This window comes from Plectropomus leopardus, chromosome 6 (assembly GCF_008729295.1).
Source record: "Plectropomus leopardus isolate mb chromosome 6, YSFRI_Pleo_2.0, whole genome shotgun sequence".
Taxonomy (NCBI): domain Eukaryota; kingdom Metazoa; phylum Chordata; class Actinopteri; order Perciformes; family Serranidae; genus Plectropomus; species Plectropomus leopardus.
Window position 1 is genome coordinate 34,353,472 of NC_056468.1, and position 25,566 is coordinate 34,379,037.

The 25,566-nt window shown below is 39.9% G+C and overlaps 1 protein-coding gene across 1 annotated transcript in view; it reads left to right on the top strand.

Annotated features, from left to right (window-relative positions):
• The window catches only part of antxr2a (ANTXR cell adhesion molecule 2a), a 112,409-nt gene that overhangs the window by 37,421 nt on the left and 49,422 nt on the right, over window positions 1–25,566 (top strand). The window contains exons 11-16 of the mRNA XM_042487620.1: window positions 3,467–3,545; window positions 4,611–4,706; window positions 12,958–13,008; window positions 14,417–14,506; window positions 18,139–18,309; window positions 19,361–19,441. Coding sequence (XP_042343554.1) covers window positions 3,467–3,545; window positions 4,611–4,706; window positions 12,958–13,008; window positions 14,417–14,506; window positions 18,139–18,309; window positions 19,361–19,441 — 568 coding nt within the window. The remainder of the gene's footprint in view (window positions 1–3,466; window positions 3,546–4,610; window positions 4,707–12,957; window positions 13,009–14,416; window positions 14,507–18,138; window positions 18,310–19,360; window positions 19,442–25,566) is intronic.

Here is a 25,566-nt window from a genome sequence, read left to right on the forward strand (position 1 = left end):
TCAGTGCTTAGTCACCGTTATTCTGCTAAATTATGACATCATATGAACTTAGTCTAATACAGTTTGTTATGCTAAACTAGTACAGTTGTTTTTTTAAGAGCTAAAATGATTAATCAATTAGCTGCAACTATAAAATCAATGGCAGCTGATTGGCTGATAAGCTTTTAAATGTATTTTTTCTCCTCTGTGACAGTAAACCTAATTCGCTGATATTCTTAAGACCAAAGAGGTAATCTATCAATTGAGAAAATAATCAACATGTTCATTAACAGTGAAAATAATTAATAGTTGCAGCCTAAATTTCTCTGTCATGAAGTACATTTTAATTTCTTTGTGTCAAGAAGGTATGATAAGCATCTTATTGTCAGCGCTCTCACTGTACCACAAATCTCATCACTTAATTAAACCTTTTCACCACACCACACAATACGATAAGATACCCCATATTTACACATTAATCTTGGCATGAAACGTTTTTATTAATTATTTTTGTCATTTTAGTGTTGGTTGTATGATCCTGATCTGCGCTGAACCAGGACAGACTTTTGATGGTGCGACAGAGTATTAAGTTCTTAGCGTCACCTAAAAATCAAAACATTTACTAAATATTTCTTTGAAACTACAAAACAGTTCAGAATAATTGTCCACTACTTTTCTTGGGGTGTTTGCATGTCCACTAACAGTCTTTAAAAGTTCAATTTTTCTGTGTATTATTATCATTATTAAGCTTTAATGTATCTTTTTGCCACAAACATTTTATCTAATATTTTAATTTCTTTTTGTCAAAACGAGTCGAGCTCCTCGGCAGAAAAGTCTACCTTTCTGATGTTAAAAATTGTACCACTGATCCTAATAATGTCCTTTTATTTTGCACTTGCACTTATCTCTCGGCAAAATGTAGATTAACCTAACTCACACTAATAACCCTGTTCTTACCCCTAACAGATTTACAAAAATACTACTTACCTTTGGAATAACCTGCTATACTTAAATGAGATTAAAATGATTTGTCCTAAACTGAGTGTTAATGTGGTTAAAAAGCTGATTAGAAAAGTCTTTAAAAGCATTAAGTTTCGGATACATATTACCTTAGTTTAGCCTGCACTAAATCTGCTTTATTAATGAGCGTGCTCAGCTTAATTATGATTCACAAATAAAGATTAAATGGTGCAAAAGAAAGAGAGATATAATCTCAATTTAGACTACCAGATTAAAAACATGACTTAAACACCAGCATCATGAAATAACCAATTAAAAAAATAAATAAAGGGGGGCATCAACAAGTTACGTGTCAGAGTTCAGCGGGTTTAAAAGTTCCATGAATTGTGTTTTAAATATTCAGTAAATTAAGAAAGGTGCAAAGGAGTCAGTTTAGAATATTTAGAATCGGCTGCATAGTAATGGACACATGGTCTGGTCGCTCATCTGTTCTGAACCACAGGAGAATAGGTGGCCCAAGGCGCTGCCTCGGGCGAAATCCGAAGCAAAGCAAAGAGCTCTCTTGTTATTATTCCGCAGCACCAGTTTTTTATGCAGGCCTCCCCGTAACGCTACCACACACTCACAGCTGGCCCCTGCACACACACACACACACACACTCTGCGGACTTCTTTCTCTCCTCTTCTTTTTTTTGTGTTGCAGTTGCAGGGAGGATTTCAGGGCGCTTCACTTGTTCCATATCCTGAATTCTCATTAAACCTGCGGTAATTGGATCGGGCGTAATAGACATATGGAAATTGCGGTGCCGTTCATCATTAGGGTTTTAATTGTGCCCGTTTTGGCTTCCGCATTTTCCCCTCTAAATAAGTCATAGGAGTTCACGAGCCTTGTTAGAGCTCGTCAGGTTTCTTCATCCACGCACGCTGACGGCTGTGATAATGAGAGGATTTCCTCCCTCTGAGTTTGACCGTTTAGTTTGTACCCATTGTGTTCGTTACAAGCGTTGTGCTAATGTGAGGAATACTTAAACAGGATTTCCTGGTGAAATAATACAATTAATCCATTTATTCTGTCACTGGAAGTCATGGCAGATATTCTAGAAAACTACTGATTAACAACTTTTTAGGACATTACTGATATTTAAAAACAGTAAATCTAATGCCAATACATCAGCTGATAATCTGATGAATTTCGGTGATAATTTTTTTTGTATCAAAAACATATATTTTGGGTAAATTTCCCTCTTATTTATCTACTGAAACACTGTTCATGATCCATACCATTAAAAAATAAATAAAAAATATCTTTTTACATCGCTTTTCATCTAGCAACAGTGGGCCTTATCTCTGTGTCCACTGAGTTTGTCATTGATATTGAAGAAAACGCACTACACATTTTATTTTTTTGCAAATAAAAAGAAAATTTAAAAATGTTGGAATGTGCCCTTGCTTCATAGAGTCTGAAAGATATCAACTAGGGCATGATATTTACAGGTAAACAATTAAGATGGGGGAAAATCAATACATGCCATTATCATATCGATGCACAGAAGCAGAGTTTTTTTTTTAAATTATATAAATTAATAACATTACAAATGAAAATGTAAGTTTTGGTAGCTCTGCTAAAATAATAAAATCTGTTGCTTTTTCAGTTCTTAAATAAAACAGATGGTGACAGTGTTTTATTTTGGGGACATAATTTTAATTTTAACAAAGCAAATAAATCACAAAATATAGCAATATGTTATGGCAATACTCAACAATTTGCAACACATTTAAAATCACAATAATGTTGTTGTGACTCATGTATCGTATCAAATTTTGTATCATGATATTATCATATCCCAGATACAGAATACTGAATCAGACATATTCAATAGATTCTTGGGGGAGAAATTATTATTTTAATTATGAAAATATATGCATTTGCTTCAATTTAACAACTGTATGTGAAAAATCTAAGTATGTTTAATATGCTGGGTGTATAAAATCTAAAAATAGGTGCATTTTTCTACATTACAATTTCCAAACTAGTGAATAAAGGTTAGAAATATAAAAAACATATGTGCATTATGCTACAATGCACAACACAATTAACATATATCAGTTGTAAGTGGTAGGAAATATAAAATTTTTGGAAGTAATTGGGGGTCCGGTGTCTGTGTCAAGGACACTTGGACACTAGAAGCTCATCTGCAGACACAGTGACCCCTTCTTAAACAAAATAAGAGTCAAAAATACCTAAAAATGCAGCATATTGCAACATTTCTGCACTGTTGTTTCAACGTGCATTTGTCAACATTTACAGCAATACCAGAAAGATGATATTGGAACAAATATTAACAGTTTAATATGTAGTTACATCTTTTTGTCATGAATTGTATTTCTTGCAAAATAATGAGGGACACCTGGAGGAAACACTGATGAGCAGAGACAGTGCTTTCTCTTTATTTAGCTCACTTTGTTCATATCAGATATGGTTTATTGAACATATTTCTGTGACTCTAATTAAACTTTTGTCTTTGCAGGACTATGGATGTTCTGATCAGCCTAAACAACGGCAAGTCCTTCATCTCCAGCGCCTACACCATCACCGCCTCCACCTGTGTGAGTCTCAGTTCATATTTACATGTCTTAAAATGTCATCTAACTCACTTCTGACAGGAAAACCTCCTTCACTACTCCGTTTCACAACCTGAGCCTCATTTCCTCAATTCATGTTTCAGTTCACGTTGCTCGTATTGTGATTTGAGTCTGTGATCCTCGCTCGCTCATCCCCTCTTCCGTGTTAATCATGTGATTAATCTTTTTGCACCAAAAAGTGACTCCATAGTTTCACAATGTGTTTTGTATTGTCATGCATGCAATACTGAAGCACCGAAACCTTTTATTCAATATAAAAGATTAATAAGAATTGATCCAAGGTTAAAAAACATAATTGATATTAAATACTTCATAAATAAGGTTGAGTTGCTTCTTCTTCTGCCCGCGGAGTGAATGACTGAAAACACGGACATCGCCGCTCTGCAATTGCAAATCACACTGTGGTTGAAGGTGGAATTACGGCCTGAATGACAGAAATAAAGCGTTAGTTTTTCATTCTTTCACAGAAGTAAAAAAAACCTATTAAAAAGCAGATTTTTTTTTGTCTGCACTGGTATGCTGCACTTTCTTTAACTGTGCTCCCTCTTATTATTTATTTATTGCTCCTACCTGCCTGTTGGCACTATCATATCTTGTATACCTATCTATCTGTCGATCTATCTGTCGATCTATCTCTATTTATGCATATATACATAATACATATAAACACACGCGCATATTTGGCCACACCTCTTAATCATTGAATTCAGGTGTTTCATTCAGTGTATAAAAGGTGTATAAAATCAGGATGAATGTGCAAAAATTCCCACAGACACACTCCGTATTAATGCCTGTGGATTTAGATGTCATAAAATCTCCTGTAGGTGTAATGTGAAGGCGGCCCAATACTTTTGTCCATATAGTGTATATACTTCAGGATATATATATATATATATACATCCCCTGAAGTCTGCATGTAGTTACAATGCACCTATCCCTAGGTATGGATGAGTAAGTTATAATGATAATAATAATAATAAAAATAAAAACAATGATGATCTGATCACTTTTGTCTTTCTCTCCTTGTAGTCGGATGGTTTGGTGGTGGCGATAGTCTTCCTGGTGCTGCTGATCCTCGTGGCTCTGGCCCTCATGTGGTGGTTTTGGCCTCTTTGCTGCACAGTGGTGAGTGTTCCCACAATGCTCGTAACATCGTAATATTCAACTTTGGGCAACCGGAGCCGATGGCTCAGTCACTGTGGTTTTGTCTGGAGATAACAGCAGGTTCAAAAACATGCAGAAATAACTCATATGTTGCCTGTTTCGCCTGCAAAATAATCAAAATAATGCTCACTGCTCTCTCATCCAGATCTAATGGTTAGAAACATCCTGTTGTTGCAAAAGCAGCTCGGCTTAAGAAATAGTTTTGTAAGCACAGAGTTCAACTGGAAACTGGTTGTTGACATTAAATTGTAGTTGGGGAAGCAGACCAAAGCGTGTGGAGTTAGAAAGCCCAAAACTGGAACCACAAACCAGTGCTAACCAGCGGGTCAGCCCGGGTTTAACTGCGTTTGAAGGGGAAATGGTATCAAACATCTGCCAACCCCATCACCGCTCGCTTACCTCGTTCGTCCACGGTGGCATAGCAACACCACAGAGGAAGAACCTCAAACAGGAAGTGCAGAGCCCACATCCTGCACATGAGCGGCTGAACACACTCGAGTTCTGAAGAGAAGAAGTCGTTTCATGTCACAAACAAACTGTTAAAAACAAAACAAGAGATTATCAGGGGGAGAATGTGAGTGACAGATTGCATGAAAGTTAACAAAAGCTCTGTTTGCTCGGGACTAACATTGGGCCTACCTGGGGACTGAAGCGATTAATAATAATCACAGAGATTATTTGTGTTTTAATCACAGTTGAATCTTTCATGCTCATGCTCCAGCTTAAAATACTTACTCTGTTTTGGTAAACACAGAATTATTTTTTTTTGCTAATCCTGTCAGTCAGTGTTTCATTTCAGCTGCACTTTGTGTTTTCTTGCTTTCTTCTTCGTACTCCTCCTTTTACCATTCTTATTGTTTTTCTTTGGTGATTGCAAACTTCCTCCCTTCATCAAGCAGAAAGTGTTTTGCTTTGCTAGATAAGGACAGGAAAAAATAAGAAGGGACAAATATAACAATTTCAACAAGGTATTGCACGCCATAAAGTGTCATTGATGTTTTAGTTCGTCATCCGGCACGATTTTTTCAGCACTGCCACCAGACTTCGAAATTTGACCTCAAAGAAACCCAACAATCAGAGCGCACCAACAACACCTTAAAAAACATAGAATTACGTACTTTTGACAGTAGGTACATATTATACTGTGGAAAAATTCATTGACATCATGTTGCTATAAACTTAACCAACCAGCCAAAGTAACAAAATGATGCATTTTACGAGTAAAGATTGACATCAGTTTTCTTGGGCTGAGTTCAGATGCTGTCCACAAGCTTTTTAACCCTTTGAAACCTGAGCAGAACATGGGGAAAAACATGGGGGAAAAGGCAACTTTCCCAAAAATTGCAAGATATTAGTAAAGGTGACCTGAACATTTTTTTGAGAAGATTACATTTTTAATTTCAGATTATTATAATTATTATAATTTAATAATTAAATTAATAATTATGTCACAGTAAGACATTTATGTATAGACTTATTTTTTTTAATTTTCAGCACTTTTTAGGGTTCATTTTCATTTTTTTAAAATATATATACTCTATTTTTGTGCTTATTTTCAGGTAATTATTATTATTTTTTACTAATTTCTTGCTAATTCAGGGCCATGTCTTGTTTCTTTGCCTTCTCGACATATTTTTGAAATAAGTCAAACCCTTTTGCTCCAGTTTCAAAGGGTTAATATGTTCATTTCCAAGTATTTATTTGTTATCTTCAGCTTCAAATTTTCCTGATCAAATATTCAACACAAAGTTTAAGTTTGGAAAACAAAACATCCTCAGTTATTACTCAGTGAACGGAGCTAATCTGCATTGTGGGAAACGTGTGGGAGCGATTTGATCAGATCTGATTGATGGTGCTGGCAACATATCCGAAAACAACCCACCAACTTTCATAACATTGAGATTCGGATATTTTTAATTCCTGATTGGTGCACAGAGGTATGTGACAACAAACTAAGTTTTGCCCTCCTAGAATAGTGCAGAGAAAAACCGCACAGACACAGATTTCTCATGTGAAATATCCAAAACTGTTTTAACTCAGAAAATATTGAGTTCCTGTAGGATCTCATCACTCATGATAAGCAGGCTGTTTGAGAAAATATGTTTTGAGGAGGTATTTTCAGTTTGCATACTTTATTCTTTGCCATTCGCTAATGATATATCCGTTATTGTTGCTCGACTATGTCCTTCCTTAAAGTAGGCAAGTTAAGGCCATATTTGGACGAGAACAGCGTTGCTAAAAACAGAAAAGTCTTTTTTTTTGTGTTGCCATAAATCTGGATCCACATTATAACATTATGAGAACGGTCCTCATGTACACGGATCCGCAAAAACAACCGAAAACGCTGTAGTATGCATGCCATGCCAGTAGTTGGCAGTGTAACTTTGTAAAGAAACACCATAGAAGAACACCGCTGCAGCTGTGGCATCACCGTTCTTGCAGGATTTGCGCATCGCCAGCTTACACAGCGACATAATGGGTGGCGTTTTCAAAAAATAACACTCGAACTCAGTTTCAAAAGTTTGCATTTTCAGGACCCCAAAACGCTGTTGCCCAACAGAAGTTTAATCATTAAATGCGAGAAAAACGGCCCCTAAAACAGCCTGCAGAGAGTTATTCCTAGTTGTAAATTTAGAGGAGTATAAATAAATATTGATACCATTAAACAGTACCAGTACCATTAATGGTAAAATATACTTCTACTCAAAAGGTTGTAAATGCTGAGAACGAGGTAAATGTGAGCGTGCCGGAAGTCTTGGAACGACAAAATCTATAAATCTGACTAAAGTTCAGCAGCTCTGGTGATTAAAAGAGAATTATATTAAATGTGTTGTGAAGGTTGGAAGGTTATTCATTAAATCCACAGATCGCTCACATGTCAGCGGTCCCTCGTGAACACGCTGTTTGTCAAGGCTGAACTTGAGGCTGAGTGTTATTAACAAATCTTGAATGTGCGACGAAACTCTGAGCTCTCCTTTATTGTTTCCCTTTCAACTACTTGACTGCACATCGGTGGAAGGTATTTCTGTCTTTAATCCATTGTTTAAACTTTTCTTTAGTGTGGATATTCATGAAAAGTGCTCTCATCCCCTTTGGAAAAACAGCCTCACCCACTTAACCGTTTACAAAAATCCACAACAGATTATCGTTTGGGGCTATGAGCGAGGGGCTGCAGATGGTGCACCCTGGTCTTTTTCTGTCTCTCTGCTTTTTTCTACCGAGATCTGATAAAGGCAAATTTACCCTCCACCGCCGCTCTCTCCCCGCTCACCCGCGCCGCCCCTTAAATGATAGACGTCACCTGGCTTTGTGGACCTGAAGGGAGCCCATCCAGGATGAGATGGAAGCATATTTTGGAAAACCAACAAAGGCATTAAAATGTAAACCCCCTGCAGCATGTCTGGCCGCGGACGTGTTTGTCTTGGTGGAGAGAGCTGCTGTTGCCTTCCATCGAGGGACGCGGCAGAAGAGGAGGGCCATGTGTGGCTTGTTAATATTTAAACCCCCAGTCTGCCAGGTTTCAGCAGTCGGGATGAGGCCATGCACACACACACACACACACACACACACACACACACACAACCTCTTTCCCACAATCCCTCTCTCTCGCTCTGTTTCTCTCCCACATGGATTGATGCCAAGAGAGAGGTCATACAAGCTGTGGAGTGGTATTTTCTTTGTTTATGATTTGTTTGGAAATTAAACTCAGAACGGCGTAGCCTTTAGTTCAAATCAAAGGATTCGGGATCGGAGATTTAGTTTTGAATGACATCGCCACTCCGTCCAAATTCGAAATGATTCACTGCTAAATTGAACGCACTTTTGGACACATTTTCAACTCAGTTGCTATTTAATAATCTCAGATTACTTCTGTTGTTTTGTGTTGAGGCTTGTCGGTTTTGCTTCCTAATGCAGAACGGTCGCAAAAAACTGGAAAAGACGAGGAATTCGCAAATAGTAATTTCCAGGCCTGAATGAGTTTTGGAAAAACACTCAGTGTACCTTGGACGTTTTGGAAAAGTCATTGAATTTTGTTTTACAGACCTGTGTAATAACACATCATGTGTTCACAGACTTTTGAAAAGTCGACAATTTCTGTTTTTACAGTTTATGGCTGTTTCTTTAAAAATCCTCCAAAGGTTTTAAAGAAAAAAAAATTACCAATTTTTTAAATTTTTTTAAAGAGAACATGCATTACAAACATGTGATCCCATAGTTTGGAACACATGTTTTCTAAAACGAAAAAATCTTTAAAAAGAAAGAAAAAAATCACCAAAAAATGTAAATGAAATACAATCTCCAAAAATGTTTTCTATGAAAATCGCCAAATATTTTTAAAGCAGCTAAGATAATAATAGAAGGCCAAAACTTTTAAATAAAACATTTCTCCATGTTTTCTTTAAAAATTGGCAGTAAAATAATACAACAAAATACAACTGTTTAAAGTTGTATGCTCATCTCCTAAGCCAAAATAAAAAACATAAGTGATAATGAACAATCTCAAGGTTATATTTAAATTTACAATTCTAATCCTGTGCTGAATCCTTTTTTTTTTAATAATAGATATTTTACTGTTATTGTTATTATACAGTATGAAAAAGAACCGATGAGTGATGAGTATCCACGGTCATTTCAGTGAATGTGTGGTCTTGAAAATTTGTCTCAAAGTCATGGAAATTAATAGGTGTGTATGAACCCTGAGAGTTTTTATCTCCTTGTGTTTTATTTCCCCTGAGAATCGTTCTTATTTTCTGAAATCAGGTTAATTGGTCCGCAGTTAAAAGCCCAAATCCATTTAAAAATGTCTGAATATGCTACCTGCCACTGATCCGTCACGATAAGCCTCCCGAAACAGCTTGACACAACACGGTTTGAGCCTGAGTTTGGGAACGGACGGATTATCGAGTCCAGTTGGACAGTTATGGAGACAGCCATATGGGGACGATGCCCCCCGGAGTCGTGACTGCGGTGGCGAGCCGCTGGGGCCTGGTGTCAGACGGCTAAGTATCCCGCGGTTTAGTTTTTAATTACGACACTCTTCACATCTGTCCATCAGGTAGCTGGGAAAAGAGCAGCAGAGCCCCGTCATTTGTATAATGCTTTATTTATCCCACAATATGTCCAGGAAATCTGCTGCGTAATTACTTAATAAAAAGAGATAATCCCGTCAACGTAAGGTGTGGCTGAAATGACGTTAATCAGCGTATGGAGAGGCTACCAGTGGACCTTTACTGGATTTGCTGACAGCCAGTTGTGTGTCAGAGAGCAATTAATTAACCCTAATTGATTATTTTTCATTATTCTAATGACAACAGTATGTGCAGAGTGTGTCGGTATCCCTGCGCTTAACAGTGAATGAAACAGCTGTTAGGATCTATGATATGCCATTATTACATTGCTCTTTTTTTCACCCTCCAAAACCAATTTAGCAAATGCATAAGCAGCGATGACAGTGAGTCTTTGATGACTAATGGACGAGGGTCTGCCTTCCACTTTGCCGCACACCTCAGCTTGAGATATGTCCCCGCTGTAATTATATGTGCAGTATTTATAGGCCTCTGCGCTCTGCTCTGTGCGGAGTCACGTCCAGGACTGTGGAAGAGGACCGTGAAACGAGGCTTATCTCAGACCAACCTCGGGAAAATCTGGGTGGAGAAGTGAACAGGAAACAGTGTTTCCTTTCTTATCGACTTCTGCTGATGAGCGAAGCACTTGACCTCGTTTTCATTATCATTTCAGTACACGTCCATAAACGTGACGTCTGCAGTAATCTTGATGTTGACAGTCGCTCCCTCTGTTCAACAAACAGCCCAGAACTCAAAGACACTTAGTTTAAAGGAAAACTTCATGTACAAAGTGATCATTTGTATATAAATCACTCACATAGTGTTACGTTGAATTTGTAGAGAAAACTTTTCTTGCATGCTTCTGTGATGAACAAATAATCCAAAAACTGAGAAAATTCTTGATGAATTAAAGTCATAGGGGTCCACACTGAACAACAGCATATTAATGCATACTTTTACAAACACTCACACAAATGTATCCATTTGTCTGCTCAGTACTTCCCAAATACATGCATTTTTACTACAGTCAAGGCTTTTAGGTATCTAGCAGTGAGGATTGCAGGTTGCAATCAGCTGTAACTTCTCCCAGGTAAAATTACTTCAGTGCTCAGGAGGTTTTTATTGTGTGCCAAAAAATATACCCAGAGGTCTTTTTCTCTTTCAAACAAACACATCAGGTGATTAAAACAGAGAGAAACACTGAATAAAGTAGTTTGACGTTACAAATCAGTGTTTCTCTGACACTGTTTGACATGTCAGAGACAGGCTGTGTGCTCACCTTTTTTCTGTGATAACTTATGATCCAGACGTTAAGGAGGTTTTTACCAAAAGGTGACTTATTTGCAGAATGGTTCTAGTAATACAAACTGGTTAAAACCCTGAATGAAGCAGTTTTGCATTAAGAAAATGGTGTTTTTCCCAACTTTGCTAGTAGGGGGAGGGGCTTCTAACTATAACGGCAGGCCCGAAAATGAGAATGTCTCTATCTAGAACCAGAGTTTGTTTGGTTTGTCCGCTCGGGGCTACTGTAGAAACATGGCGCTGCAACATGGCGGTCTCCGTAGACAAGGACCCGCTCCCTACATCGATATAACCAGCTGGTGCCAAGATAACGAAAACACAGAGACCCATTTATATATATAAATATATCCCACTAAATCCTACACACTGAAAACACTCAGGTGTGCCACGCTCAGTTGTGGCAAGGAGCGGCGCTGAGTTCATGAGACTGTTCATGCCAAAGAATTTAAAAAAAATTTCGGTTTTAGTTTCAGATGTCTAAAAAAAAAAATTGGCACACAGAAAGTTGGATTCTGTGATTTTTAAATTTTTTTTTTACAGTAACTGGTAATATGTATCTAAATTTTTCAGAAACATTCATAAAAAAAGATGAATATTTGGGAAACATTGCCCAAAACCCTCTATTATTTATTTTTATTTTTAGTAATCAAAAATTGGTCTTAAATTTCATTCCGGTTAGTAATTAATGTAAAAATGCTAAAATGTGCTGTGGGTGAAAATTATAATAATTTTGTTGGAACCAGATAATAGCTTTGACTTTTTTCTTGATGAATAACTGGAATAATTATCTGATTATTTGAATTAATTGACTACTAATTTCAGCATGATGCGCTGCTGTAGTAAAGGGGTCCGTGCATTCGTAGTCACCAAAATACCACAATTTCCAGAAGACTCAGACTGGACTTCTGATTTCGGAGAGCTGCAGCTCTGCTCTCTGTAGTGACGATGACTCATCTCCTGTCCTCTGAAAACACAGAAGAATACACTCCGTCTCTGCGGCGTGATCCCTCCTCACAGACGGATTTGAGTGGCAGTGGTGTCTTCAGCAGTCCTGCAGTAAAAAGTTGGACATCAGTATGTGAAGCGTCTGACTGACACCTGACAAATGTCACTGTCAGGCTGCTCTTTGCTTTGCGATGCACATCTGAAAAACCCTAGTGGAGGCATCTTGTCCTTGAGTGGAATCACATTGTGGACAACCTGCTCCTCAGGTGCCGTGTCATCCGGTGTTGTCATGAACAATGCCGCTGGGCTGGTCACTCTGCTGCGGGAGAGGTGTGTCGTGGTTATGTGTGTGTGTTTTATCTCTTTTTCTGCTGCATGTGTGTGTGCTGCTGCTCATCTTCCACGCAGACGGGGCTTGGAGCGGAGCCCGAGCCTCCTCCTCTGTATCTCATTGGAGCTAATTAACTCCTTAGGACTTTATGATTGGGGGGATTGCTTGGGAGCACTGAACCCCATCCAATTAATTAAGAGCTAAACGGGCAGCGGCGCTCGCCCCAAAGACTCCCCTGTCAACAAGTTGATTTTCAGCTTTTCTTTATTTTGCACGGGGGGCCCCTGATGTTGGTTTACAAGCAGAATCCTTGTAATCAGTAGTCAGCGGGGCGATGGGGTGCCAGTTGCAGTTACAAAGCAGCCTGGCAGCGGCAAGCGTCTCCGCTGTGCAACGAGCTCGGGGACGTCTCTGTTTGACTCAGTCACCTGTCACGAATCACCTCCGTCAGCCTCGTCTGCGCTTGTCTTGACAAGGTTTGAGCGTGTGTGTGTGTCTGTGTGTGTGTGTGTATGCGTCCCCTGATGGACTTTGTGCTGACTCTCTTCTGCTTTTTCTGTTTATCCAGGTCATCAAAGACCCGCCGCCGCCTCCTCCGCCTTCCCGTCCTCCACCACCTGTGAGTACATCACTATAGTGTTGTCATAACACCACAATAGTTCAACTGATGCCAGTGATATTTTTAAACTTTGTGTACCATTACAGTTTAGTAGATGAACTATAAAAATCGTCAAGCAAGACACAAAAACACGGGAAAAAAGAGTCCAGATTGGAAAAGAGCAAACTTACCATAAAGACTGATGAAGACTTACGTCACACTGACGCCACAGTGTGTCGTTTTACTTTTTTTTGTGCAGATAAAACCGACGAGACATTATATATCAACTCTTTTAAACCTGAGAAAATATTCTTGATTTCTGTCACAAACATGAGAAGAAGGCAAAGTGCAACAAAAGAAGAAATGACCCAAAAACTAATTAAAAAATATTTTAAAAATTCCAGAAAATTAGTTAAAAATAAAACTATAAGAAACTGAGAAAAAAAATCAAACAAGGAAATTACCTTGATGCTAGACAAATTATATTTCTGTACTATAATTTTAAATATTTGAATCTAATTTTTTTTTTCTTTTTTCCCTAGATATTTTTCCTTGCTTTTTAAAATAATTTTTTGAACCTGCTAATTTTTCTTGCCAAGTTGCTCATCACCTTTTCCCCCCATGTTTTTGAAAAAAAAAAGAAAATAAAACGTGCCCTAAAATACTTGTAATAGGCATCTATAAGCAGCACAGCAAAAGCAATGTCTCTCCAGCTTTCAAAGGGTTAATTAGTGATCCTTAGAGGAGCTGATAGGTGGATTTTTTTGGACACAGTTAAGTTCGATGTTTCCCCGTACTTTCGGTACGTATGTATGCTAAGCGACTGTAATCACCTTTAAACTTAATGCGCAGACATGAGTGCTTTTCTTTCAGCTCTCTGAAAGAAAGTTTTTAAAATTTAGAACAATTTCTTAAAAAATAATTAAACATTTCATAAGTTTCTGCTTGGATCACACTGAGAAATTTCAGCTGATTTGTTGTTTTCCTGACCTTTTTTGTGTTGAATAAGCTATTCGTCATTACTGGAGAATAATATCATACCATAAAAAATCTGACTCATATCTCCGTCATCACAATATGCACAAACAGGTTTTGCTCTTTAATAGATTGTAGGAGCTCCTTCTGTAAGACTGGATTCATCTGCTGAGGATTAAAAATACTGAAGGAAGTCATTTGAGTAAATGAAGTCATTATTTGGTTTGAGAAATCCTTGAACCACGTGGAAAGTAAGAATCGATGGCTGCAGCAGAAGAATGGACATGAGCGCCACTTCCTTCCTGACAAAATGACATAAATGAGTTTTTCCTGTTGAGAGGAAGCGCACTCAGATATTGATAAATGGGATTGTAAGAAAATAGGACCATAGTAAACACAGTCCTGCAAAAAATAAAGTTTGCAAGTATGAGTAATTTCCCTTTTTCTTTTCAAGGAGCCGGAGCCGCTGCCCAAGAAGAAGTGGCCGACCGTGGACGCCTCCTACTACGGAGGAAGAGGCGCCGGAGGGATCAAACGCATGGAGGTTAGAGCCTAAACATCATCCCCCAACATATTGCTTCCAGCAGCATGAAACACTTTCATCACGCTCACAAAGACACGTCTCTTTCATTAAGTTTGACGTGTGGATGTCCTTGAAGTTTTCTCGAACAGCAAAACATCACAACTGAAACCCTGTAAAGATGAAATCCAAGAAAGCAGAAAGCAGCTCAGCTCTCACAGATGTTTTTCTTTAGTTTCTTCAGAGCAGGAGTACTCGCTCTGCTGAGGGGCCGATTTTGTAAAATGATGAGAGGCCAGGGGCCAGCCTCATACACGTGTCTAGGATTTTAGGAGCTTTCTCGGATTCAGGACGTTCCTTGGATTTCAGTACGTTTCTAGTATTTTAGGACATTTTTAAGTTTTTTTACAACATCTCAAGGATTTTAGTATGTTTTGACGATTTTAAAATGTTTTATTGATTGTAATTACTAGGATTTTAGGACATTTCTTGGATTTTAGGACATTACTAGATGTTACTAGATTTTTAAGATGGTGCTTGGATTTTAAAGCATTTCTCAGATTTAAGGACTTTTTTTAGTGTTTAAGGACATTTCAAGGATTTCAGGACATTCCCAGGATTTTGGCATGCGTCTGGGATTTTAGTTCAACATTTGTAGGATTTTAGCATGTTTTGAGGATTTTAGATGGGTTTTTTTGGATGTTTATAAGATATTATGACATTTCTGTGGCTTTAGGACATTCCAAGGATTTTTGTAGGTTTCATATATTTAAGCTGTTCCTTGGATTTCAGGACATTTCAAGGATTTTAGTATGTTTCTCTGATTTCAGGATGTTTTCAGGATTTTAGGGCATTAGGGTCTTAAGACCTGTGTTGGTAGATCCTCCACTGGCACTTTTGATAAAAAAAATTCTATTTTGATGCTGTTTTACACACTCTGGCACTTTATGTTTACTAAAAGTACAAAAAGGATTCCCAGAGTGAATCACTTTATTTTTGTTGTGATTTAGAAAACTGTTGGGGGGTCTAGATTTGACCCACGGAGTTGAGTATCATTGGTTTAGAGGAAACTGCTGACAGTCAGTGTTTCTCTGAAGCTACAAGTTTTTGGAGTTACACAGGGAGGAGGAGGAGGAGGGGGAGGAGGAGGGGGAGGAGGAGGACCGGCTGAGTGACCGGCCGGGCCGCTGCCCTCGTCAGTCCATGATGCCTCTGACATGACAGGCCCCTGCCATCGCGTCCTTGGCCGTCCGAGCCTGATTGGATCAAGTCATCGCCAGGATGAAGGATTGAGTGCTGCTGTCAACTTGACATATCCACCTCACCCACCTCACCCCCCTCGCCTCCCCGCCTCCCCCGTCTCAACTCCCAAACCTTGGCAGCCGCTTTGTTATCCTCCTTTGGGAATCCAGGTTTGAAAGGCGAGCTCCCCTCGTCATCCTCCCTCCTCCTCCCCCCTCGCTGTTTTACCCCCTACCGCTTCTCAGCCCCGAGGAAGTTGGTGGCGTTGCAGGGATTTCCCAGCATCCTCAGGGACCTCCTATCTCTTGACTTTTTCCCCCACGAGTGTTTGCGAGCTGCGATCTCGCTCTCTTCTTCCTGCAGCAGGTTGATTCCCAGCGACAGGCCCGTCTCCTCTTCTGAAGCCTCCCCCCTGCGTATAGAGAACGAGGTGCTTGTTAAGATCAACCTGCGCTCTCCTCTGAATCCACATTTAAGACGCCGCGCTGAGAAAAAACCACCTCCACCGCTTTGCCGCTGCCAACATTTCAAACGAGTCGGCCGAGGTGACAACGTATCTTTTATTCATCGCGGCCCTCTCTTTACTTGATGCGGCGGGCCAGGGATGTATCCCGGAGATGATTCTGAAAAGCTGTTCTATATTGTCACGGCTTAACCTACAGCTTGAAAACTGTGTCACTAATTAATCACCTCTCCCCGTTCATGTGACGGTGGATTTTTTATCTCCTCCTTGCAACAGATGTGATGAATTCAATTAAAAATAGCAGGACAGCTTAACCAACACACAGGCCTGCATTCACACGCTCACACAATGTCACATTATACCACATGTAAATGTGCTTATTAATAACAGCAAAAACAGATTTTCAGGTCATTTCGTTATCTTATAGATAATATAGATCGCAGTTATCCAACTCCCTTCTCATTATCATATTTATCCTTTCTGTGGTGGTGAGCTCGTCAGTGGCTGAGAGTGTGTCCCGCCTCCTCTGTCTGCTCATTATTATTATATTTAATAAGTTAAGAATGTATAATATCGTCATTTTTTTTCTTTGAAAACCTTTTTTCATAGTTTTATTTAACAAAAACAACTACAAGATGCGTCAGGTAATAAAGAATACAAACATGCATGAGAGCACAGATAATGACACCCTGCACAGATCATTTATAAGATCCTGAGCTAAATGTCCAGAAGATGGGGAGACAAACTCTTGCTACTGTTTGAAAAATGAGAAAATTAACCACCATGATGTCATAGTGATGTCATCAGGTCATCTCATCTTTAATTTATAACAGAGAGCCCGTGTAACACACTGGGGTTGTGTTTCCCTCGACTTGAAGTCAAAGTGTGTTTGGATGGATGCCTGAAATAAGGTGTGTGATTAACACAAGCTCAAAAGACTTTGGTGTTTTGCTCTTCAACATAAAGTACGTCAGTAAATACCCCACTCGTGAATAATGAAGCTTTTATGTGTCTTATAAAGGCAGTTGCTAACAGGTTAATAAAGGACATTAAACACTGTCACACTGAACGTGGCTTTACGGCCTCGTTGTGGAGGTGACTTAAAGTCGTGTGACTGCAGTGTAGTTCGTTTACAGCCCAACATTAGCTTTTTACTTCTGCCCGTTGCAGAAAAAGTGCTTTTCATTTTTGAAGATTTTCTTGCTGAACGAAACCTTTAAATATCATCAACGTTTGTTTGTCAAAGCAGCTTTTTTTCTGCAAAAATCCAATGTAAAATCCCACAGAGTCTTTGTAAAGGGAACCAGGGCAACAGTAACTTTTGGATTGGCTACAACAAAACGCTATTTATTTATTTTTGGCTCTGTGGCTTAAGTGCCATCCTTATTTTTGTATTTATTTATTGGTTAACTGTTTGTCTCAATAAATGTAAGAAAAACTGAAAAGTGCCCACCACAATTAACCAAAGGCCAAGAGGATGTCCTCAAGATGTTTTATTATTTCATATTAAAAATATATTTTTTCATGTTTGAAATTTGGAGAAAAGCAGTAAATCTCTGCAGAAGAGAGAAGCTCGAAGCAGGAAAGGTTTGACATTTTTGCTGACTAATGTTTCACTTACATCAGATGAAGAACTGTGTTGCCGTGGAAGGAGGACGACCGCTCGCAGAGTTGTTCATGTCATCCGTCTCTGTCTTTATTTTATGTTTTGAAGCAAACATTTCTTCATACGTTTTCATCAGTGGCCAAACAACAACGTTGGGTTACAAACAGCGTTTATACATTTTCAGACAGAAGGCATCCTGTTGACGATTACCTGCCCAGCACTACAAAAGACTAATAATTGAAACACCCATAAAATATTCTGAATTGTCAATAGTGAATATAAAAGCAGCAGAATGAGTGATTCTTGTCTCTTAAATTGGTCCTGTGTGTGGTTTTACCCGTCCAGGTGCGCTGGGGCGAGAAGGGCTCGACCGAGGAGGGCGCCAGGCTGGAGAAAGCCAAGAACGCCGTCGTGTCCATACCGGAGGATGTAGATGAGCCAATGATCAAACGTCCATCGCCGAAACCTGCCCCCACCTACCATCAGAACCAGAACAAATGGTACACTCCCATCAAGGTGAGCGCCGCAGCCGAGAATCTGATACTGATGAAGATCCTCACTTTTTGGCAAAAATCTGTTTCAGTTCTCTGTCATTTGATGTCTTATGTAACAAAGTCATCTAAAGTCTGGGGTCCACTTAGGTCAAGTGAGAATAAGTTGTCTGATATGAGCCCCAAAAATCATCTTTGAATCAACACAGGATCGCTAAATTTCACACCAACAGCACATGCTGCTACCTGAGCCAGCTTCGTTAAAGGGAGATTTTGCCAATTTTCAACCAGCTTTGTATCAAAACAGTTTACTTAGTATGTGTAGCCGAACTGTGGTAAACCTGCTTCCTACTCACCGGTGCCTAGATCTTCACCAGATTACTTATTTTGCATTAATTTGCATCACCATGTAGAGAATCACTGACTCCCATTGGCTCTTGCTTGAATTACAGGCCGTATTTACGTATTTTTGTATTTGCCGCCACATTTGCAGCCACCACGGACTCAAAGAGTATAGAGCAGGATCAAAAGATGGACCTGGCCTTCCTTTTCTCTCAAATCCAGACAGAAATCAGATCAAACAGTAAAACTAAACAGTGCTGATCCACTTTAAATCAAGATTATTTTACTTCACTGTCTATTTCTCTCCTAAAATATTTTCAGAAACATTTTTAACGCCCTGTTTAGCTGTTATACGAGATCTTTTATTACCAGCCTACCGCCATTGTTTCAAACGGATGAGTCAGCATTACATCACACACCAGCGGGAGCATTTATTGGTCTGGTGTGAAGCAGTGCATTCTGGTAGTTGTAGGTTTTTTTAGGCTTGAGCAAAAGCATCTTTTTTTTTGTTTTCTTTTGTCATGTAGCACCAATTTTGCTAGTCTTTGCATCTTTCTGTTGCATAGACAGCTCAGGTTTATGCAAGGACCCTCTTTTTATCGATGAAATAATTCAAGTATGTTATAGGCTGTTAAAAAGTTATTAATGGTCTGTTTAACTTTTATTTTTTTGTTACAAAGGCAAAAAATGGCCTTCAGTACTCAAAGTTTTATGTCATGTTTCTGTATTATCAGGGTCGTCTGGACGCTCTGTGGGCTCTGCTTCGGCGGCAGTACGACCGAGTTTCCCTCATGCGACCCACAGATGCAGACAAGGTAAGTCACTGAAAATAGCCTCATCGTTTTCCACCTCTTGACACTTTGGTTCCCAGCGGAGAATTTATTTGCAGAGAGGCCTAAAATACCAGCCGTGCAGATACACAGAGGCACGGAGACTGCAGGAACAGTGGAGAGTACGTGGGTGTTTTACTGTAGGGTGTGTGTGTGGGATACAGTATATCAGCATCAGAGTGTTTTTAGCAGCACAAACCTGCAGCCTGAAGCGAGTGAGTCAAAGTCTCATCAGTGGTCATCTGTGCAGTTTGTTGTATTCAGGGATATAAATAGAGAATTTCCTGCATCAGTCAGCAGTGTGGACGCGCTTCTTCTTCTTCTTTTTTAGACTGCTTAATGTTGCTCTTCTATAAGTCCCCAGTGTGGATTAATTTAAGTATTTTTATCCTTCCAAATCTTTTGAGTCACCACAATTACAGTTAAGATCTCTTTATTTTATTGGGGAATTGAATTACAGCTGCGGAGGCACATAATCTGTGTATGGCTCTGAGCAGAGGAAGCTGCTGGCACCATCGAGCATTGTGTTGTTGTTACCTAACTGTTAGCTGCAGCTGCAGCAGCTCACTGTGAGAAGCATGACGGGGACGACCTAATATGGTCAAACTCTTTGACTCTTCTCAGCCTCCGTTAGAGAAAAGGAAGCGTATCTGCTCCGCAAACCGACGCACTGAAACACGACGCCACACAGGCGGTTAGGAGAGCACGCCGCTCACAAACCGCCACCAAGTCCGTTAACCACATGTTTTCATATGTTGTTAGCTTTTTTAAGGCAGCTGTGAATGTAACAAACCACACCATCTGCTGTGGACACTGAGCTGTGTCTCAACATGAATAATATACATTAAAATCAGTTTGCGTAAGAGTGCAGAGTGACGTTGGAGCATTTAGATTTAATTTCTGGACCAAATCTGAGGCCAAGAAACAGATTTTCATCCCTCCTCTTATATTGTCGTTTCAAACCTTTGTGCAGCACAGACTCGTGTGTGTTTTCCTCCACTTTGGCAGGCACTTCTGATCATCTTCACAGATCTCTGAGAACAGGAACCATAACAGTTTTTTAAAGCTTCACAGAATGACGTCAGACTGCAAGCGTCTCAAGCGAAATAACGTTTGCTGCTCTGCAGAACATGGAAAGAAAGCTGAGCTGCTGTGCCAGCTGTGAGCCTGCCAACTGCTACTCAGGGCGTCAGAGAGCTCTTTCACAACAGCAAAGTGCCAGAAGATGCACCATGAAAATAAACAATATCAATATTTTTTTACCTATCATGTAGGTAAAACTATGTGAAGATATAATTGAAGCTAAATTTAGTTGTAATGTATCAGTTTTTAGACATGCTTCTTGCATATATCCAAACTTTTTTATTAATAACTATATTTCAGCATGTTGTTTGAGCCTGCTGTGTATTAAGTGAGGGATAATGGCTGACGAAGTGTCCATTTTCGGTTTTTAATGACTGATGTGGAGGCGTGACGAAGTCTCATTAAGCCGCTTGTTAGCAATCGCCTTTTTTAAGAAGCATAAAAGCTTCAAAATTCACAAGTGTGGCGTTTACTAATGTGTTTTATGCTGCAGAACAAAGGCTGAAAATCAAGCATTTTCACTGTATCAGAGTTTACGGCAAAAGATCTTTGTCGTACATCTTTTTCAGAATTATATACATTTAAAACAATATTGGTCAATATATGGATATCGGAAATTTTTGAGACCGAAGAGTTCCCGCCGTAATTACAGAATCACGTGCATTATATCAGTACAGACGAAGAAATAATAACATTAACAACTGCATTCACTACCGTAACTCCCAATATGGTGTTCCACGGCATTTCCTTTCTGTGGTTGAGCTTATAAAACGGTCATTTTTTGTGGTTTTCCGCCTCCATTAGCTTGTCCTTATCCATGTTTTTGGTAGTGACCTCTGAAAACCTCTGACCTGTTGACTCCAGGTCTGGATTCGCTCATTGTGACGTTTTGTTGATGTAGTTATGTGAAATCCAATCGGACGTCAACAAAAAATTAACCACATATTTTACTGTTGTGTTGCTGTCTGACTTCCTGACTGCTGTGTGCTTGATTCTGTTGAATTGATGCGAAGTGCTCCAGCATCCAGCAAAAATAAATGCCTTGCGTATCTGATTCACAAAGGTCCAGACTGCTGGAGCTGAGACGGAGTCGATTCACTACACAGTGGAGCCAGTGGAAGTAAACACACACACTAGAGTGTAATCTATTTGTTCTATCTGCTGTGGCGGATCGGAGCCGGACCGCCCACAGATCTGGTGGAAATTAGGGGTAAAATCCTCTGATGTGTGTGTTTTGAAGTACGTCTACTGTTTAGCATAGCTCAGTGGGATTTTTGTCGCCTTTTGGTTTACTGGCGTTCTTCAGCAGCAGCACGTACTTGAATATTGCCCTCCTGCTTTAAGTACTGTTACAGAACGTTCATCTGTAAAGCATCCAAATTTGCACCTGCCTTCATGTAAATAGTGACCTTTTCCTCATAAAACTCTTGGTCCTTGGGCATTGGGTTTTCATATAACATTACACAACCAGATAGTGTAGAAACTGAATAACATACCGAAATGTTGCCTAAAGAGCGACCTCAAAACCACTCTCAAAACCGTTTGTTTTCTTTAACAGCCGTGCCTTCTCTCTAAGGGCCAAAGGCCTCAAGTATGATGTGAGCTGGTTTCACTGTCATGATAAATTGTTAACAAATGGGCCGATGCTGTTTGTGTTGTGTCATTCGATGACCAAACTTGCATATTTTCAGCAGTACGCTTGTTGGCAATGCTGCTGTTTTCATGTCGAAATGACAACAATTCCCTCGCCCGGTATGCGTCCGACTGAGCAGAAAGAGGCAGAGTGAGGAAACATCGTGGCTGCAGCTCCCACAGTGAAAGACGTGATAGATGTCCCCACACAGGAGGTCACCTCAGTTGCTCCGAGCAGCAAACTGTTTGGAAGTGTAGAAAACAGAGAGCGCGGCTCGCTGGTGAGTAAACGGGTCGTGTCAAAGCACTGAGGATGGAAAAGGACATGGAAGAAACGCTGCCAGCGGAGGCAGCGGCTACGCTGGCTGGCTTCATTCACAGGCCCATCGCTGCGCCAAACTCCACTTTAAGTCTTTGATCGAGAACGTACACAGCGGACACGAGAGAGAATCAAACAGGAGGCCGCGCGTGTTTGAAGTCTTAACAGTCTGCAGTGCATAGAGGCTGAATATTGGTAAAAACACACATCATTTATTTTTAAGTGAGTCATGATGTTTTTAAACCCCCCGCTGGCAGAAATTCAACACAATATTCCCAGCGTCACTGTGAACAAAATAAACGGAGGTAAACATGTAAATGATTTAATCCCACTGTATTTTGACTGACTTTTTAAGCAAACATTAATGTACCATAACACTGCTTTGATTTGATTATTTTTTTATTTTTTGTCATTAAAATGTTTCATTTTAACAACAGTCAAATAAACTGACTTTTAGACTTTATACAAAAATACCAATTATAAAGATATAAGAGGATCCACAGTCAGAAAAAGGGTATTATTAAGTATCGTTCTGATGATTAAATGAGGATTTTTACTGCGCTCTGTTTACCTCCGAAGTACAAAAAGTCAGAAAAAGATTAATGGCCATTGTTAGCAATAGCTGTTGATGAGAAAGCATTAAATTGTACTGTGGGCATACAAACACTGTGGCAACATGTCCAAAAAGAGAAGTTGGACAGAAGAGGACTGTGAGTGACTTAGAAATATGTCAGTCAAATTAGATTAAGCTGTTCAAAACAAATATTCTATTATTTATCCCCCTTTTCTTTTTAGAGTTGCAGAGTTTGAACAGACTTTGGCGAGACGTCAATGAGAGATCGACATTCACATTGTTGAGTAAATTAGCTAAAAATGCTAACAACAGATCAAAATAAAATCTGCTAAAACTAGATATCAAACAAAAGCCAGAGACTGTATGGTATTAAGTTACTGCGTGCTGTAAATTTAATACTTTAAGCAGAAGGCAGAAGATAACGTTATCTGGGGCAGCTGCCTCCATGTCCGCAGCTGCCTTTTCCGAAGAGCGGCATGAATACCTGTCGGCTCTCACTCGACAGATACTTTGGGAACCGAAACCTTCCTGTGAATCGGCTGCACACTGACTGATTGTTCCTCCCTTTCTCTGAGTTGGAAGTGCGGTTTCACGGGACGTTCCATTTGAAATTTCTGACTCTGAACCTGGAAATTCTGAAAAGGAACGAACCATTTTACCCCAAATAAAACCCATGGCGGTCATGCATAACTCTGGTGAATATGGCGTGTGGTTTAAGTAGCAGAGCATCAAACAAAGACTTGGATATTTAGGATGGAAACTCGGCATCAGTTGCCAAACCCAAGTGAGCGCTGCAGATCTTTGGTTTCACTGTCCAAGATAAGAATTTTTAAACCAGTGGAAAATAAATCAGAGCCGTCTAATGATGCAGTGTCACCTTTACTGACACATGTAAAAATGATTCTTGTGCATGCCTCCGAAAGGCACTAACAGTTTCCATGTGCTGGTGATATCATATAGCTGATATTAGACTTTTATTTGACTAGTTTTTACCTGCAACTGTTCCTTGAGTCCAGTTTTACTGGACTTTTAAACACTGGATTTACATGAGTAGCCCACTGTTGGCTTTATTCAGACTGTCCCAGCTCTCTGTTTTAGTTATTGCCTTTTTCCTCGCTGCCTGTCGCACCTTCAGCTTAAGATTTTGCCCATATACTTTTATTTTAACCCCTTGAAACCTGGATTAACATCAGTTTTCTTGTGCTGTGATCAGATGTATTCCACAAAACCACAAAACCTAAGGGTTTGATTTCTTAAGGGAAAAAAAACACACTGGGAAAAAGGCAATGACCAACCAGGAGGAGGTTATTAGAAAATTATTTAAAAATACATATTTTTGCAAAAACGATATTTTATATTATTTTAATTTTCATTTAAAATGATTTTAAAAGAAAATAATATATAGGTAGTTTTTTAAATTTTCAGTATTTTTTTCTTTTTTTATACTTTTTTTTTGCTTTTCTCTGATAATTTTCAATTTGCTTATGTATCAAAGGGTTAAGATGCAAAGTTTTTATTGTTCCTTGTCTCGTTATCGAGCGGATGTTGAGTCGTTAACTTTAGCTGTTGTCGGCCTCCAGCCTGGTCCTCGATGAGACGTGCGAGTGATATCGGGCTGAACGGATAAAGCTGATCAAAGTGAGGGGAGTCTGAACTGTCCGGTGGGAGGTTAGGCGTAGATGGCAGAACGGGCAGCGGTGACGTGGAGAAGGGAGAGGAGAGGAGCAGCGGAGGGAGGGAGGGAGGAGAGGAGAGGGAGCAATGGAGAAGGGGGAGGGAGGGCCGCGGTCTTTGATGGCGGACAGGAAACCTCCAGGGTCATGAATTTTTCAGCGGGCTGCATCCGCGGGGTTACAAGGACTCGTACAGGTGTAAGGAAGCAGGTTGTCGCAGACATCTGTTCAGCACGGGGACCCGGGTGTCCATGCCACCTCCTCACCTCCTCCTCCCTCCATCCTCACCCCTCTTCCCTCCCTCGACAGTCTCCCTTCCTGACCCCCCCGCTTCCCTCCCTCCCTCAGTGCTGCCGCCCGGAGCCAGACTGCTGGATTGTCAGCAGATGCAGAAGAGAGACAGAAAATGAGAGTGAAACAGTTTTTTTTTTTATTTTTTTTGTGGTCTCACATTTAGCGCCCGAGGGCCTTCAACACCAAAGGTAGAGCGGGGGTGGACACAGCTGCAGTGCCGAACTTGCCCCAGGCACAAATAAAGAGATCTAATGTGGTTTGACTGTGTTGTCGGTGAGACCGGGGAGCCGGGGAGGCACTTCAGAGCCAACTTAGCACAGCAACATCTGCCGCCAAGTTTTGCCGGGGATCGACTGGGGACAGCAGGTAGAGGAAGGTGGCAGGCAGAGAGAGGGAGGGAGGGAGGTCGGCCTTATTCTGGCGCTCACTCTTTTTGAAGAGGCACCGGTGTTCATTTTTTTTTTTTTTTTTTTGGCAGAATTTTTTTCCCCTCATCCCCCCCCCCCTCCAACCTTCACACTATTGTTTTCTAAAA